Genomic DNA, 13,608 nt, shown 5'->3' on the forward strand with positions numbered 1-13,608 from the left:
CAAGAGATCTCTTGGGATTTGTCTGCTGAAAATGCATTTATTCATAAAAGCTTTCTTCTGTATGTTCCTTCAGCCCATATAACAACAATGTAACGTAGGAGCCGATTATTGACAATACTACTCTTTTTAATCAAGTGCTTTAAAGATAAAAATATACTGTTTCAAGGCAGTGCTTCTGCAACAAGGGAGTTATCTCTATATGATTGTTGCTGATTGACCCATTCTTAAATGGGATTAAGCAGAAAGCAAGTGACATTACAGCTATTTACATGGTGAAGTCAACACAAGTTAACTTTTCCAGTGACTGGAGATGATTCTGAATGCTCCAATATGTGCAAAGATCATGACAAACCATGTGCTTAAAAAATGTAGTGAATGTAATCAGTGCCGGATTTGAGTATAAGCTAAACAAGCTATAGCTTAGGGCCCTACTCTCTTGGGGGCCCCAAAAAAAATTAAAGGGGGAAAAACTGGATGTACATTTCCAAAATATAAGATAAAAAACAAATAAAATAAAACCTACATACAGCAAGAGTGTTTTGTGTTGTGTGGGCTCCTATGATGTAAGAAATGGGCCCCGCCTGCTAGCCTGCTCCCGAAAAATATCACTGGTTTGCTCATCTCTATATATAGGGTGCCTACATTCTTCTTAATTGTATTTCAGTTCAACAATTATTTTGATAAAATACATACTTTGTTGTGTGCAAATGGCTTTAGATACCTATTAGGTCCATAAATTATCATATAGCATATTCAACACAAAAAACAGTGACAATTTGTTGTTGACAAGCTGGACATATAAAGGGCCCCATTACCTTCAGGAGCTTAGGGCCTCATCAAACCTAAATCCAGCCCTGAATGTGATCAGAACAGCTTTGATAATTCCCAAAATTTTAGATAAACCTACCAAAACAAAAAACAAAAAACCCAACTGCTTAAAAATGTATATAAAACCTACACATAGAAACTGGCCCTGAGTTACAGTCATTCACATTTGGTACATGCAGTCAATTGATCTCTCTTCTCTGTGATTCAATATCCCAGAAATGCCTTTTTGATCACCACTTTGTTCTCCAAGGGTGGCTTCTAAATAAGTTATTAGGGAGAGATTCAAAAATGCTAAACACACCTTTGAATCACATGGTTGGGATTCTTGGGATTCTTTCAACTAACTGCAGCTGTGGCATCCCCCAACCTGGATCATGATCACAGCACAGGGAGGGGTTTATCCACTGGTCCCAATAACGGCTATATTTGAAATACAGTTGGCAGTTTCAGAGGGGAGAATTTTGTTGGGGCTGTGGCAGGGAGAGAAAATTACTCCCTGGCCCTAATGCTTGGTTCTAAGGCAGCTGAAACCTTGTCCTTGGAGGCTCTTTGCAAAATATGCATGGTAACTGCATTCACACAATTAACATCATGTCTACCTTGCCCTGTATGTACAAAAGGCAAATAAATGTGTCAGAGCCAAGAAATAAGTTTTAAAAAACACAAAAAACCAGTTTATCTCCACTTCTCCCTCTTCTCATTAAGGTAGCTAGTACTACTGGCACAATAGAGCATGTTGAATTTTTCAGCTTTCAAACTTCAAAAACGAGCGATGCTGAAAAGCTGTAACAAGACTTGGGGATTCAGAAGATATTTTGGTTAAATTTAGTTTTGCTTGGTATATAACTATATAAAGATAAATGCTTTTTTATATCTTTTAATGCAACTTCCAATAACTTGTCCTATTTATAAAAAAAAAGTGGGGGGGGGGAATAACAAGGTAATGTTGTAGTTCAAGGACCCGATCCCCGCATAGTGGAATGAAACACAAGGACACATGATATAAGGTTAATGGGCAAGAAAAGGCCACAACTTTATTGATTACAGCAAGTGAAAAGGTATTGGCTTAGGCATTGGGTTATGTCAGCTGACTCCACCCACTCGGAGAGGGGTGAGTCTAAAACAGGGGGGGTTATTCACCAGTAGGCGGAGCCTGTTGATGCTAATCCAACTATAAGCTCTCCCCTGATGTCACCGAGGGTCGTGCCATGGCCTCCCGCCACGCAGGCATCGGACAGAATACACGACCGCCGGATTCCTTTAACGGAATACCCAAAAATTAAAGGCGTAGGCGATGGCCACACCTAGCCCTTCGACACCACAACACATTATTCCAATGCCTAACCTACCCACCAATACCACGAAAGTTGTGACGATTGCTACAAGGTAGGCGAAAAAACCAAAAAGCCTAATGCCAAATGGAAAAATTCCTACCAGGCCCCCTGGACAACCAGGGCGACCAACCTAAGGTCCATAGCAAGGCCAAAAGAAAACTGAAACCCTGCTCTAAGGGAGTGGAGGGTGGGTGACTCGCGACAGGACGACGAAAAGTGAGGCCGGGAGGCTGGCGCCACAGCAATTTAGGCTGCTGTACACGCCCCCTTGAAGGCACCTGGTTGGGTGCCTGGCCGAGGGCGTGGGCGCCAGCCAGGTGAGTGGGAGGCAGGGGGCAAACGCCCCCTGCTTGAGGTGGAGTCCGGCTCCCGGCCACAACCACTCCCCTCTCTTGCAGGGAGGAGAGTCTTTGTATGCTTAGTAGGATATGTTTTATGCAGAGAAACAAAAAAAATTATTGCATTACCTGACATTTTCAGAAAATTAAAATTCTTTGGTTTTTCCGAGAACAAGTTTATGTGCTTTTGAATCAAATGTAGATTTGCCAAGCTAAATGTTGTCCAGTCACAAAAAGGATAGCAGGTTTGAATTCACCACATTGAAAAGCATATTTTAAAGACCCCTCAGTGAAGCAGTTTTCAAAAATTAAGTTTCACCCCCTATGAAACCCGCTACTGGTACAATGAGTGGGAGACAGGTTGTTGGTGTGTCACAGCATCACAGATGATTGGCCAATGAGATGCAAGGGCAATTGGTGATGCTGAATCTACCTTGGATGGGGCTATTCCAAGGCATCAGCTAGAACCCAAGGGCTAAGGCTGGTCACCGCACACCCAGGTTGCGGGTGTGACCCTCCAGAATGGCTTGTGCCAGGATGGCCCCCTGATGCCCAAGCAAATCCCTTCTGGTCCCCCAGCCAGGAGGCAGGAGAGGGAGGCAAGGGGCAACAGCTGGGTAGCCCTACAGCAGGCTCTTTGCTCTATGCTATGCCAATACCTATTATGACTGCAACCAATAAAAGTTGTTGACATGTGCATGTGGTCTCTGCTCCCCAAAACTCACACCAAATCAATATTATAATCAAAATACATTCAGTTTCGGAAAAGCTTAAGATTCTGATAACGTGTGGGATTTATTCTCTCCCCCCCCCCTTTTTTTTGTCTGCTGAGATGGCACAGTAGCGATCTGTACGAAAGACAGCAAACAAAGAACGAGAAAATTCAAGGCAAGGAAAAAGACTGTGTGAGGCCAAGATTCCAGCATCTTTCACTGTCACAAATACTTTCCACATATAGCAGTTCCTCTGTATCTTCAAATGTTCTGGTTGCCTCAGAAACAAGGCCAGGATGTTTCACATAATGAACGCCCACATACAATGTAATAGAGGCCGTATTCATGAAAACTCCCGCGTCTTGACAGTCAAGTGCAAAATAGTATTGTTAACACTAGTCCTGGCATTTATAAATATTTAGCTATTCAATGTTCAAAGAGACCCAAGTAGCACAATAAATATATTGATACATGCTGGCGTGCCAATGATTGGCAATTACGGGGCATGGGGGAAATACACAGAGTTGTAACTAGGGATGGCAGAATGTGTCACTTTTAACAAACCCAAGTCCTCATGAAAATTTGTCAGCATTTTGGTGTAAATTTCTCCTAATATACGCATCTTCGCACTCAAGTTGGCCTAATATACATATTTTTTCTAGAGCAGTTTTCCCTTATATGATACATTTTTTGTGCACATTGCTTGGTGAGAGAACTGCACAGCACACATCAGAGAAGTGCAAATTTCAAAAAATGCCTCAAGTCATGCACATATCGGATGCACCTAAAACTGTTACAGCCTGTACTCCCACTCTGCAACATTCTGTTGCCAATCCCACTTGCAAAATGGTACATCTTACCTTATTTCCTTGAATGCCTTTTGGACCAGGCTCACCTGGAGGGCCACTGATTCCCTTTAGAAAGATAAAGAAAGGAGAATTTTGACTTTTACCAATAAGCATGTTATGCATAACTTCAGACACAGTCTCAGTAATAAACACAAACCTGTAAATATGTGTGTGGATTCTTGCAATAAGAGAGAATTAATAACTGTGTATATTCATTTTCATTGTAAAACTTTCTTATTCCCTTGCTCAGGGGGACTTTCCAACTGACTCTGACCTTCTTCTTTGGTGATCACTCGTAGCCACGTAAAATTGTCTTTCATGAATACGGTCTTCACAGTGAGTCCGTAAGCAACTGTGGAGGCCAATTCTGGATCCACACGTCCTTCCACAGTGGGGATATAGGTTTCAGGGTGGGAGTTGGTCACGGTGAGGGTTTGCCAAACGTGCCTTCCTTTTAGCTCGTTTCTTCCTTTGGTCCAGAGTTCATGCTTCTTCAAAGTCCATGATGCCTTTGGTAGAGGCTATTCTCCAATTGGAGTGCTCACAGGCCAGTGGTCTACACACTGATAGTACCTTTCAATACAGACCCCCAATCTTCCTATTACATTTGAGAGGAAATAAATATAATATAAAATGGGGGGATTATAATAAGAATAAGAATATTATCCAGAGCCAATTAACCCCAGGAGTTCAGTGTGAATTTGAAGGAATTGCTGGAATCTGGCTAAAAACCATTCAGCTTCTTGGTATATCTTATTACTATCTTCTTGTCTTATTGACATTCTGGAGGATTTCAAGTGAGTAGGAGCCAATAACATGCGATCAGTTAAGAAGTCAGAGCAAAACAATATTACAGTCAAGGCAATACTAAGATGTGTACATGCAGACATGTACAGAATATATATGAACTCTGTCCTCTATCTCTAAGCACATGAGCTTGCACACTCAAAGATTTCAGTGTTTACAGAAGAAAACTGTGTATGTACATTGTCAGAAATGTTCTTGTCAGTCAGAACTATCCTGTGGGCAGGGAGAGAATCAGATTCTGGGGTGCGATATCAGTTTGTGGGAAGAGACTTCTCATGGCTTAACATCAACAAGTGCAGTCTCAGAATGAGCTGCTGCCGTGCAAATGTCTGGGAAGACATTTCCAGGAAGAATATAGGGTGTTCAGACATTACATTCAACAAGTGCACAATGTGGGTATACAGTAGTTGAGCTGTACAGATCAGCTAAAGTACACAAGCCTTGCTATGATTCTGTAATTTCAATTTCAACGGTATTTCAGGGACATAGCTATACAACAGTGCTATAAGAAGAACTCATCAAACTTTCCGGGAAATCCCTGCTTAAGTCTTGCCTGACGTTATCACTGGTGCTGTTCAGTAGCAGTCTGATTTTCTACCATGGGAACTCCTCTTGATCACAACAAAGCATTTATGGAGAAATACTAGACATTTTTCTACTGGAAGAAAAGCTGAAGAATTGGCAAGGGAGGGGGTTCAGCAGTTCCACTGAGAAGTCAAAAATGTTCTCACAGTTCTACTTTAAGCTTAGCACTGTAGCTGCAGAACAGGACACTGTGACAAGGAGGAGATTGATAGCAGGTTCCCCTTGAGAATGACAGCTTTTAAAAATAATCACACAGAAGGAAAGCTGTACATTTCAAGAACAGAACAGCACAAAGTTCTCCATTGCTTGAGTTCCTTGGATACAAAAGATATGCTGCTACTGAGCCATATAAGAACACAAGAGGCCTACTGGGTCGGAATAAAGGCCCAGCATCTGGTTTCTTAGCAACAGCCAATCAAGTGCCTCCAGGAAGCCCACAAGCAGGGTGTGAAGGCAACAGCCCTCTCCTGCTGTTTCCTGTATCTGGTATTCAGATATATATCTTCCGTTTTATCTATTTTTATTGCTTGCATTTATATCCCATCCATCACTTTGTTGATTCCATGGTAGGTGCCAATGGGTTATATCTCACCAAGTGTTTCTCAGAGTAAACCCAATGTAATCAATAGACTTAAGGTAGCCATCCATTAATTTCAGTGAGCCTGTTCTATCTTAGTCAAATTTAAACCAATTTAAAAAGCTACTAACAGTGTTTGTCGGACAGAAACACACAAAGAGAATTTATACTCGAACACAATGTAGAAGAGCAGTCAACAGCCATTAACAAGACCTTCCCCCACAAAAGTACAGCAACAATAACAAAAATCATTACAGCAGCATTACAGCAGCATTACAGCAGCAGATATAGCCAACAGAATTTCTCCCATCAGTTTTCACTAAAAGTCTGGGAGAATAAAAATGCTTTTAATTGTCATTGAAAGGTGGACATAGATGGCATCAACCATATTCCAGAAGGGAAGGAGCCCCACAGTGCTGTCATGGAAATGATCATATCTTGGATCATCACACAATGTTCCTCACTGAATGGCACAATATGCCTTTTTTGTTACAGCTATAGATTCATATAAGAACATGACGATACTGGGGTTTTTTATTATTACTCTCCTTCCCCCCAAACTCTACTTTTCCAGCTGTAGAAGCCATGCTGACTTTTTTTCAGCATGACTTGTTCTTCTCATATTTACTTATTATTGCGGGAGAGGGGGTTAACTTTAATAATTGCTTCCAAGAAATGTGGTTAGGCCAGGCATAGGCATGGCCTAACCAGATCTTTTGGAACTACAACTCCCAAACCAGTGGTCAGGGATGATAGGAGTTGTAGTCCCAAAACATCTGGAGGCCAAGTTTGCCTATGCCTGGGTTAGGCTGACAGGTCTGTAATCTCCTGGCTCTGCTTCACCTACCTTTTATAAACTGATGTTTATCTACCTATCTTACAGTCTTCTGGTAAGGAGGCCCACTGTGGCACTAAGTTGCATATTTTTGTTAGCTGATCAATAATTTTGGTTTCGAGTTTTCAAAGAGCTCTTGGGCATAAGCCATCTGGCCCTGTTGACTTACTAATTTTTAATTGTCCAATAACTTCATCCTTGACACTTCTATTCGAGTTAGTTCTGAGACAGAGCATGGAATGCCGGCAAGCAACAACTGATGCATACACAGACAAGACAGTGAGGTGATAAATGTACAGAGGCTGCATCTCTTCAGGCTTTGGAGAGGGAGGAACTCACACAAAGGGCCATTCAGTCATGTATCTTGAAACGTAGGGCCGGCTCTTCCATACAGCAGAATGTAGCGGTGGATGATGCTGGGCAGGCAGTAGTGGTGAACTGTTGTAGGACAGACCTATGTGAATAGTGATGTGTGTGTGTGATGTTGGAAGAAAGAGTTGGGTGTGCTGCCCTCAGGTGTGGTGGAAGATGCTGTTCCATCACAAGTGTTCAACTGCTATCAGTCCAGTCATATTTTGCACATGGAACAGGAGAAGGTGCCACCTAGTTCTGCTGAAGTATAGCCCGGGCACAGATTGACCACCTCTAACCAAAGTAATCCACATATCACAAGCCAAATGTCCCCTGGAGTTGAATAATGCAAACGAATAATAATCTTCACATAGAATTAGGTTTTAAAGAAACTTACCTGAGGTCCTCTCGGTCCCTTTGGGCCAAAAGGGCCTTCTAGCCCCTGTTTAAATAAAACAAAAATAGAAAGATTAATTGCAAGTTCTGATTCAGCCAAGGCTCACTAAAACACTTCTCAGCTCTCTCCCTGCGGCTGTGGTTGCTATTATCTGCACATATAGGTGTAAGGCAGATTTGCCTAAATTTCCCCTTTACTGGTTGCTCCTCCATGCTCTGTCCATTTCAGATCTCTGACCTGAAACTAGGGTTTGTCAGTAGGCTACCACAACCTTGGCCAACCTAGTCATCTCCAGATGGTTTGCACTACAACTTCTCTCTGCCCCAGGGATGGATAGGAGTTGCAGTCCAAACCGTCTGGTGGGTACTAAGTTGGCAAAGGCTGATCTAGTAGATCTATGTTGGGAAATATTCAGCATCATATAGCACACTGCACTCAAAATATAAGCAGCTTTAGCTGAATGTGCAAAGGAGAAAACAGGACCATGGTAGCAAATCCCAAATCCATTCCCTGTACAGTTGCACGCACTCAGGTTCTCAAAATGTAGCTGGTGAGGCTGCTGTTTTTTGTTTTTTGCAGGGTTCCTCATCTCATGTACAAAACCTGCACAACATTGTACATGGCATAGGTTGTGAAAGGACCTACAAGAGCAATTCTGCTCCTCCCCATCTCCATTGTACCCCTGTTTGTTGTCATCAGAGCAGGGCAAGTATTCCTGGGGACTGTTACCCTCTAAAAAGGGAAGGAAGGGGAAAACAAAGACTGCTCAGCACCCTTAGGAAGTTAAAAATCTCAGTTTCTGAGAGGAAGCCATGATGGTTTAAAACAGATCAATCGCAAAATATATTTTGAATGGAAGTCAATATAAGGTTCTCTCTCTCTAGGTTGCTATGCAGACCGTGCAAGATCATTTTCTTTCTCCTAGCAATAATGCCTTGGTTTGGGAATGGAGTCTCTGAAAAATGAGGACGTGTTTCTGAATGGCTGGAATATCAGTCTGCAGCAGAGAAGAGGAAAGGAAGCGGGCTTTTCAAAGAAGCCACCTCCATCCACAAAGTGTCACCTGGCAGCAGTCATTCCATCAGCCTGCCCCAGGGGGAAGGAAGGGGAGCAGGACCCGCCACCCACCCTGCTGAGAGACCAGCAGCTTTTGGCTCCTGTTTTTCTCCAGCTGTTTCCATTTGATCTGGTCATTAGTGGGGGGGGACTCTGAATGGTAGCCAATTAAATCCCACCCAGAGTAGATTCATTGAAATGAATGAACCTGAGTTCGTCATGCCCATTAACTAACCTCCATGGGTCTACTCTTGTTTATGGCTAATGACCAACAAGTTATAAAGTCAATGATTCATATCTAATAACTAATGCTGGAGTTTGCTATTTTTTCTTCTTCCTCTCAATCCCCTTTTCTTTCATGTCACATCTTTTAAATGGAAAGTCTGATTACAGGGACCATCTTATCGCTCAGCTGCTCAGGGAGCCTTCTTCGACTGAAAAGGAGGATAAAAATGCTCCCAGACAAGTACATGTTTTCTTCCATCCTAAAGTCAATCATTTTCTAGGCTAAAGGAGGGGAGGGATGGGGGCCGGGATGGAACTCTGTGGTCAAAATATGTGCCCTTCTCTCTTGGGAGCATCCCTCTCGTCCTCAGCTTTAGCCCCAGCTGCTTGCTATCTCAAGTGGCCCCCTTTGAACTTGTGAGCCGTTGGGCGGGAGGAGTGGGCTCCGGCATCAAGGAAGCAAAACCAGCAATGGAAACAATTACAACTAAGCTTGGCCTCTGCAGACTTGTGCACACGACCCACATCCAACCTGAATTCAAACAGCCAGCAGTTATTTGCATTTTCAGCTAATATAAAAGCTGTACCCTCCGCTGACTGCCCTTTAGGGAAACCCAGAATTCTGGGCAGTGGGAAACACCAGTAAACACTGATGAATACTATGCAATAAATCTCTCTCATTTCTTTCTCTTTTTTTACATTTTGTTGGGACACCCAACAGTACAGTCAATTATACTGCTGTGCTGATCTTTCCAGATCATAAATGTGCTCAAGAATATTAGTGCTGTGTGTCCCAATCTGTTGCTCTGTGCTTCTGCTGTGTGTTCTCCGTGTCTGCTCATTTTCCACTGGCATGATTGCTGCCTCTTAGTCTTCTTTCTTTCTTTTTTAAAAAACCTCCTCATTCATTTTTGGCAATGCCGCTTCATCTCCTGTTGTAAGTGGGAATCCTGTGGGTGATGAGAACTTTGGCCTGTTCAGAAGTTTCTGCAAGTGCTTAATCCATTATGGCCTTTTAATCCTTTACAGATGTTCAATGCCTTCTCCTTCCTTGCCCTCAGTAAAAACAACAACTAAAATGCTATTTCCTTACATTTCTACAATCTCGACATATGGTCTTTATGTCCATTTTTCCCCCTTTCATTTTAACTGTCAGCTGCTAAATAATTTTCTTTTAACTTCACACATGTGTACATTTCACATCCTCCCTTACAACGTCTTCACCTGCTACCCGTGTAAACTGACACTGCTGTATGGAGCTATAAGAACTAAGACTCTGACAGTTCACATGGATTCCTTCTTAACAAATTAAAATATTTAAGCACTAGTTTTCTCTCTCGTCAACCACAAAAACCAGATTGAGCAAACAAAACAAGCCAATCAAATTTGAGTCTGGATCAGGGATGAGGAACCTGTGGCCCTCCAGATGCTGTTGGACTAGAACTCCCATCATCCCTGCAGATTGGCTATGCTGGTTGGGGGCTGACAGAAGAGCAGCAACATCTGGAAAGCCACAGTTCATTCTCAATTCAGGCTGAATTTGGATTGTTTTATATTTATATTAGATGTACTGATTTTTTTGGTTGCCCAATTCCATCTCCTTGTTGTGAACCATAAGTGGTTGTGAACCATAAAGGGACCCCTGACCATTAGGTCCAGTCGTGACCGACTCTGGGGTTGCTGTGCTCATCTCGCTTTATTGGCCGAGGGAGCCGGCGTACAGCTTCCAGGTCATGTGGCCAGCATGACTAAGCCGCTTCTGGCGAACCAGAGCAGCGCACGGAAACGCCCTTTATCTTCCCGCCAGAGTGGTACCTATTTATCTAATTGCACTTTGACGTGCTTTCAAACTGCTAGGTTGGCAGGAGCAGGGACCGAGCAACAGGAGCTCACCCCGTCGCGGGGATTCGAACCACCAACCTTCTGATCGGCAAGTCCTAGACTCTGTGGTTTAACCCACAGCGCCACCCGCGCCTCATAAGTGAAGTAGTGTCTTGGATATTAGGTTGGAGGTTACAGTGTCACCAGCCTAGGAGCTGGACCAGGTTCCTGGCTCCAGGCCTGATGCTAGTGACCGGTGAAGCACTGAACCAGAGGCTACAGGCCCGATCAAACAAACCCCATGACACCAGGACCATCACAGGTTCCTTCTCCTGGACCCGAGAAACTGAGCGCATTCCTCACAACTTCAGTGGTGTAGGTGGGAGCACTCCAAGAAGGAGGTCTTGTCTTCAGCATGTTAGCCCTAGTTTTCCAAAAGGGGGCAGATGATCTATTTAAAATTTTTATATACCTCATGTTTCTTACAACAACAAAAAAGCCTACAAAATTTAAAACAGAGGGTGGTATTCAATTATTTTTTACTCAGAGGACACTCACGGAAAATAACAGACCTGACTGCACTGTATATTTAAAGCACTGTGATACCACTTCAACAGTCATGGCTTCCTCCAAAGCATCATGAAATCTGTAGTTTGTTAAGGATGCTGAGAGTTGTTAGGAGGCCCCTATTCCCTTCACAAAGCTACCATTCCCTGGGACAGGTTGTTAAACTACTTGTTGACTTGAGTCCATGGGAGACCACTAATGGTGCTTCCCTCAAGTGGTTTAGTGATCCACTTGGAGCATATAGAGCAAAGTGGTCCTTAAGGTATAGGAGTTTAAGAAAGGTGGACTGGAAACAGTGACTAAAAAGACCCCAATTCACTTTCTGTCTGAGTTGGAGCAAGTTGCTCTCCAGGAGCTCTCTGTGGTGCTGCAACAACCAACCAGCTTTGCTTCCTTGTGCCCTTTGGGCTCCTCCATGGGGCCAGAACATGACACTCTTCTATTTATGTGTGTTTGCTAAGTACCTTTATTTTATAGGCCACTTCAAATCTAGAGTGGTATGGAAATTCTCAATCAGGCCAAGGAAAGCCTGTTCAGGCAGCAGAATCTCAAAGCAACCCATAGAGGTCTGAAACAGTGTGACTATTGCCACGGTGTTCCCAGAGAAACAAACTGGTCCACTTTGACTGATTGGATCCATTTCTCTTGATGAAACGCTTTCAAGCTAACAATTAACTAACCTTCCACCAACACCGGTAGGTTCAACGAGAACAGTTATAATTGCCCTTTGCCATTTTTAAGAAAAACACTATTTGCATTTTCACACAATGTTCTGAACAGAATTTTGACGCAGCTTGTATGTATGCATATGGCAACTTGTTTACGATACTTACTCTGTCTCCCTTTAGTCCTGGTGTTCCGCATTCCCCTCTCTCACCCTGCAAAAAGTATATATTATTGGCATGATTTCATGGTGATGCTTCGTACAAATTATTTGTTTTTGTAGAGGAAGTGGAAGTGTCACATTCTCTGGTTATTCTGACAATCTAGATCAGGGTTGGGAACCTGTGGCCCTTGCAATGCTTCTAGACTACAAGTCCCATCACCCCAGACCACTGACTATGCTGGCTGGGGCTGACTGGAGTTGTAGTTCAGCAATGCCTGGAAGACTAGAGGTTTGCTGTCCCTGATCTAAATTATCAAAATTTTAATCTGCCTGCCCTGTGCTGATAGGGTCATTCTGCAGCTTAGTTGCTAAGTGGCACTGAATTTAGTCGTATATGGCTGGAGTCAGGGGTTTCCTGCTACTGTTCTGTTCTTGTTAGAGAGAGAGAATTAAGTTGTTCTCAAGTTTCCTGACTGGTGTGTCCTCTAAGCCTTCTATCCTACTAGTCCTTACCAGCCTCTTTCAGTCCAGAGCAGGATCCTAAAGAACACAATACTACTACTACTCTGAAGAAGCTTACAGTGCAAAAGACTCTAGCTTGTGAAACTTTATGGACTGTATTCATATCTCTTCCTTCTTTCATCTGGTTCTATTAATATTATTCTTTTACAACTCATCCCCTATATTTTTAATGCATTGTCTTTGTAGACATCTAATTATAAACTGCTTAACATGGCAATATAAGTAAGCATTTGTGCATCATCTCACCTTGTCTCCCTTATAACCAGCACCTCCCTATTAAAAGAACAAAATAAAGTTATTTTAACATGACTAATACAATATCAAGAATATGATAAATAGATATGCTATTTAATCAGCATGGAGAGCAGAGTAATAACCTGGTTGGAGAAAGAATGAAATGTCATCATTTGAAGAATGTGTGTGTGTGTGTGTGGGTGTGTGGGTGTGTGTGTGTGAGAGAGAGAGAGAGAGAGAGAATAAGATGCTTCTGATCTTCACACAGAGTTCCCTCCATTCATTTAATTGGAGGAAGGCAGTATTCATGTGCAAAGAATTAACAAATTGGCTCCCTTCATTAAAATGCAGAGAGAAAGGAAGTGTTAGCATTAGCGTTTCCACATGCAAGACTGGCTGCTATTTCTATAGGATAGTGGGGCAATGATTATACATCACATATATAAGTATTCTTCCAAAGATTTCAAAATCCATCAACTCTTGGAGGCATCGTTTGAAGACCCATTGTTTCTTCTTTTTTAAAAAAAATTAATATTTATTGCTTTTCCAACGATTTAAACACTACAAAAACAATACAATACAAAAACACTACATAACATTGACACATTAGACACATTAAACTAACAAAACAAAAAACAGTTTAAAGTAAATCAAACAATTTCAATATCTTATCTTTCATTCACTTATTTCCACGACCTCCTCACACCTCCCTTTTTGTATTCCACTTCTGTTAATTGTTTTAGC

General features: G+C 42.4%; 1 protein-coding gene across 4 annotated transcripts in view; it reads right to left on the bottom strand.

Moving 5' to 3' along the window:
* Positions 1 to 13,608, bottom strand: part of COL28A1 (collagen type XXVIII alpha 1 chain) — a 67,047-nt gene that overhangs the window by 39,810 nt on the left and 13,629 nt on the right. For all 4 annotated transcript variants that reach the window (XM_080974589.1, XM_080974588.1, XM_080974587.1 and 1 more), the window contains 4 exons: positions 12,877 to 12,903; positions 12,116 to 12,160; positions 7,614 to 7,658; positions 4,074 to 4,127 (listed from right to left, as the gene is read on the bottom strand). In XM_080974589.1, the coding sequence (XP_080830715.1) occupies positions 4,074 to 4,127; positions 7,614 to 7,658; positions 12,116 to 12,160; positions 12,877 to 12,903 (171 nt within the window). The remainder of the gene's footprint in view (positions 1 to 4,073; positions 4,128 to 7,613; positions 7,659 to 12,115; positions 12,161 to 12,876; positions 12,904 to 13,608) is intronic.

The sequence above is a fragment of the Podarcis pityusensis genome, assembly GCF_964106645.2.
Source record: "Podarcis pityusensis genome assembly, chromosome: 12".
Classification (NCBI taxonomy): domain Eukaryota; kingdom Metazoa; phylum Chordata; class Lepidosauria; order Squamata; family Lacertidae; genus Podarcis; species Podarcis pityusensis.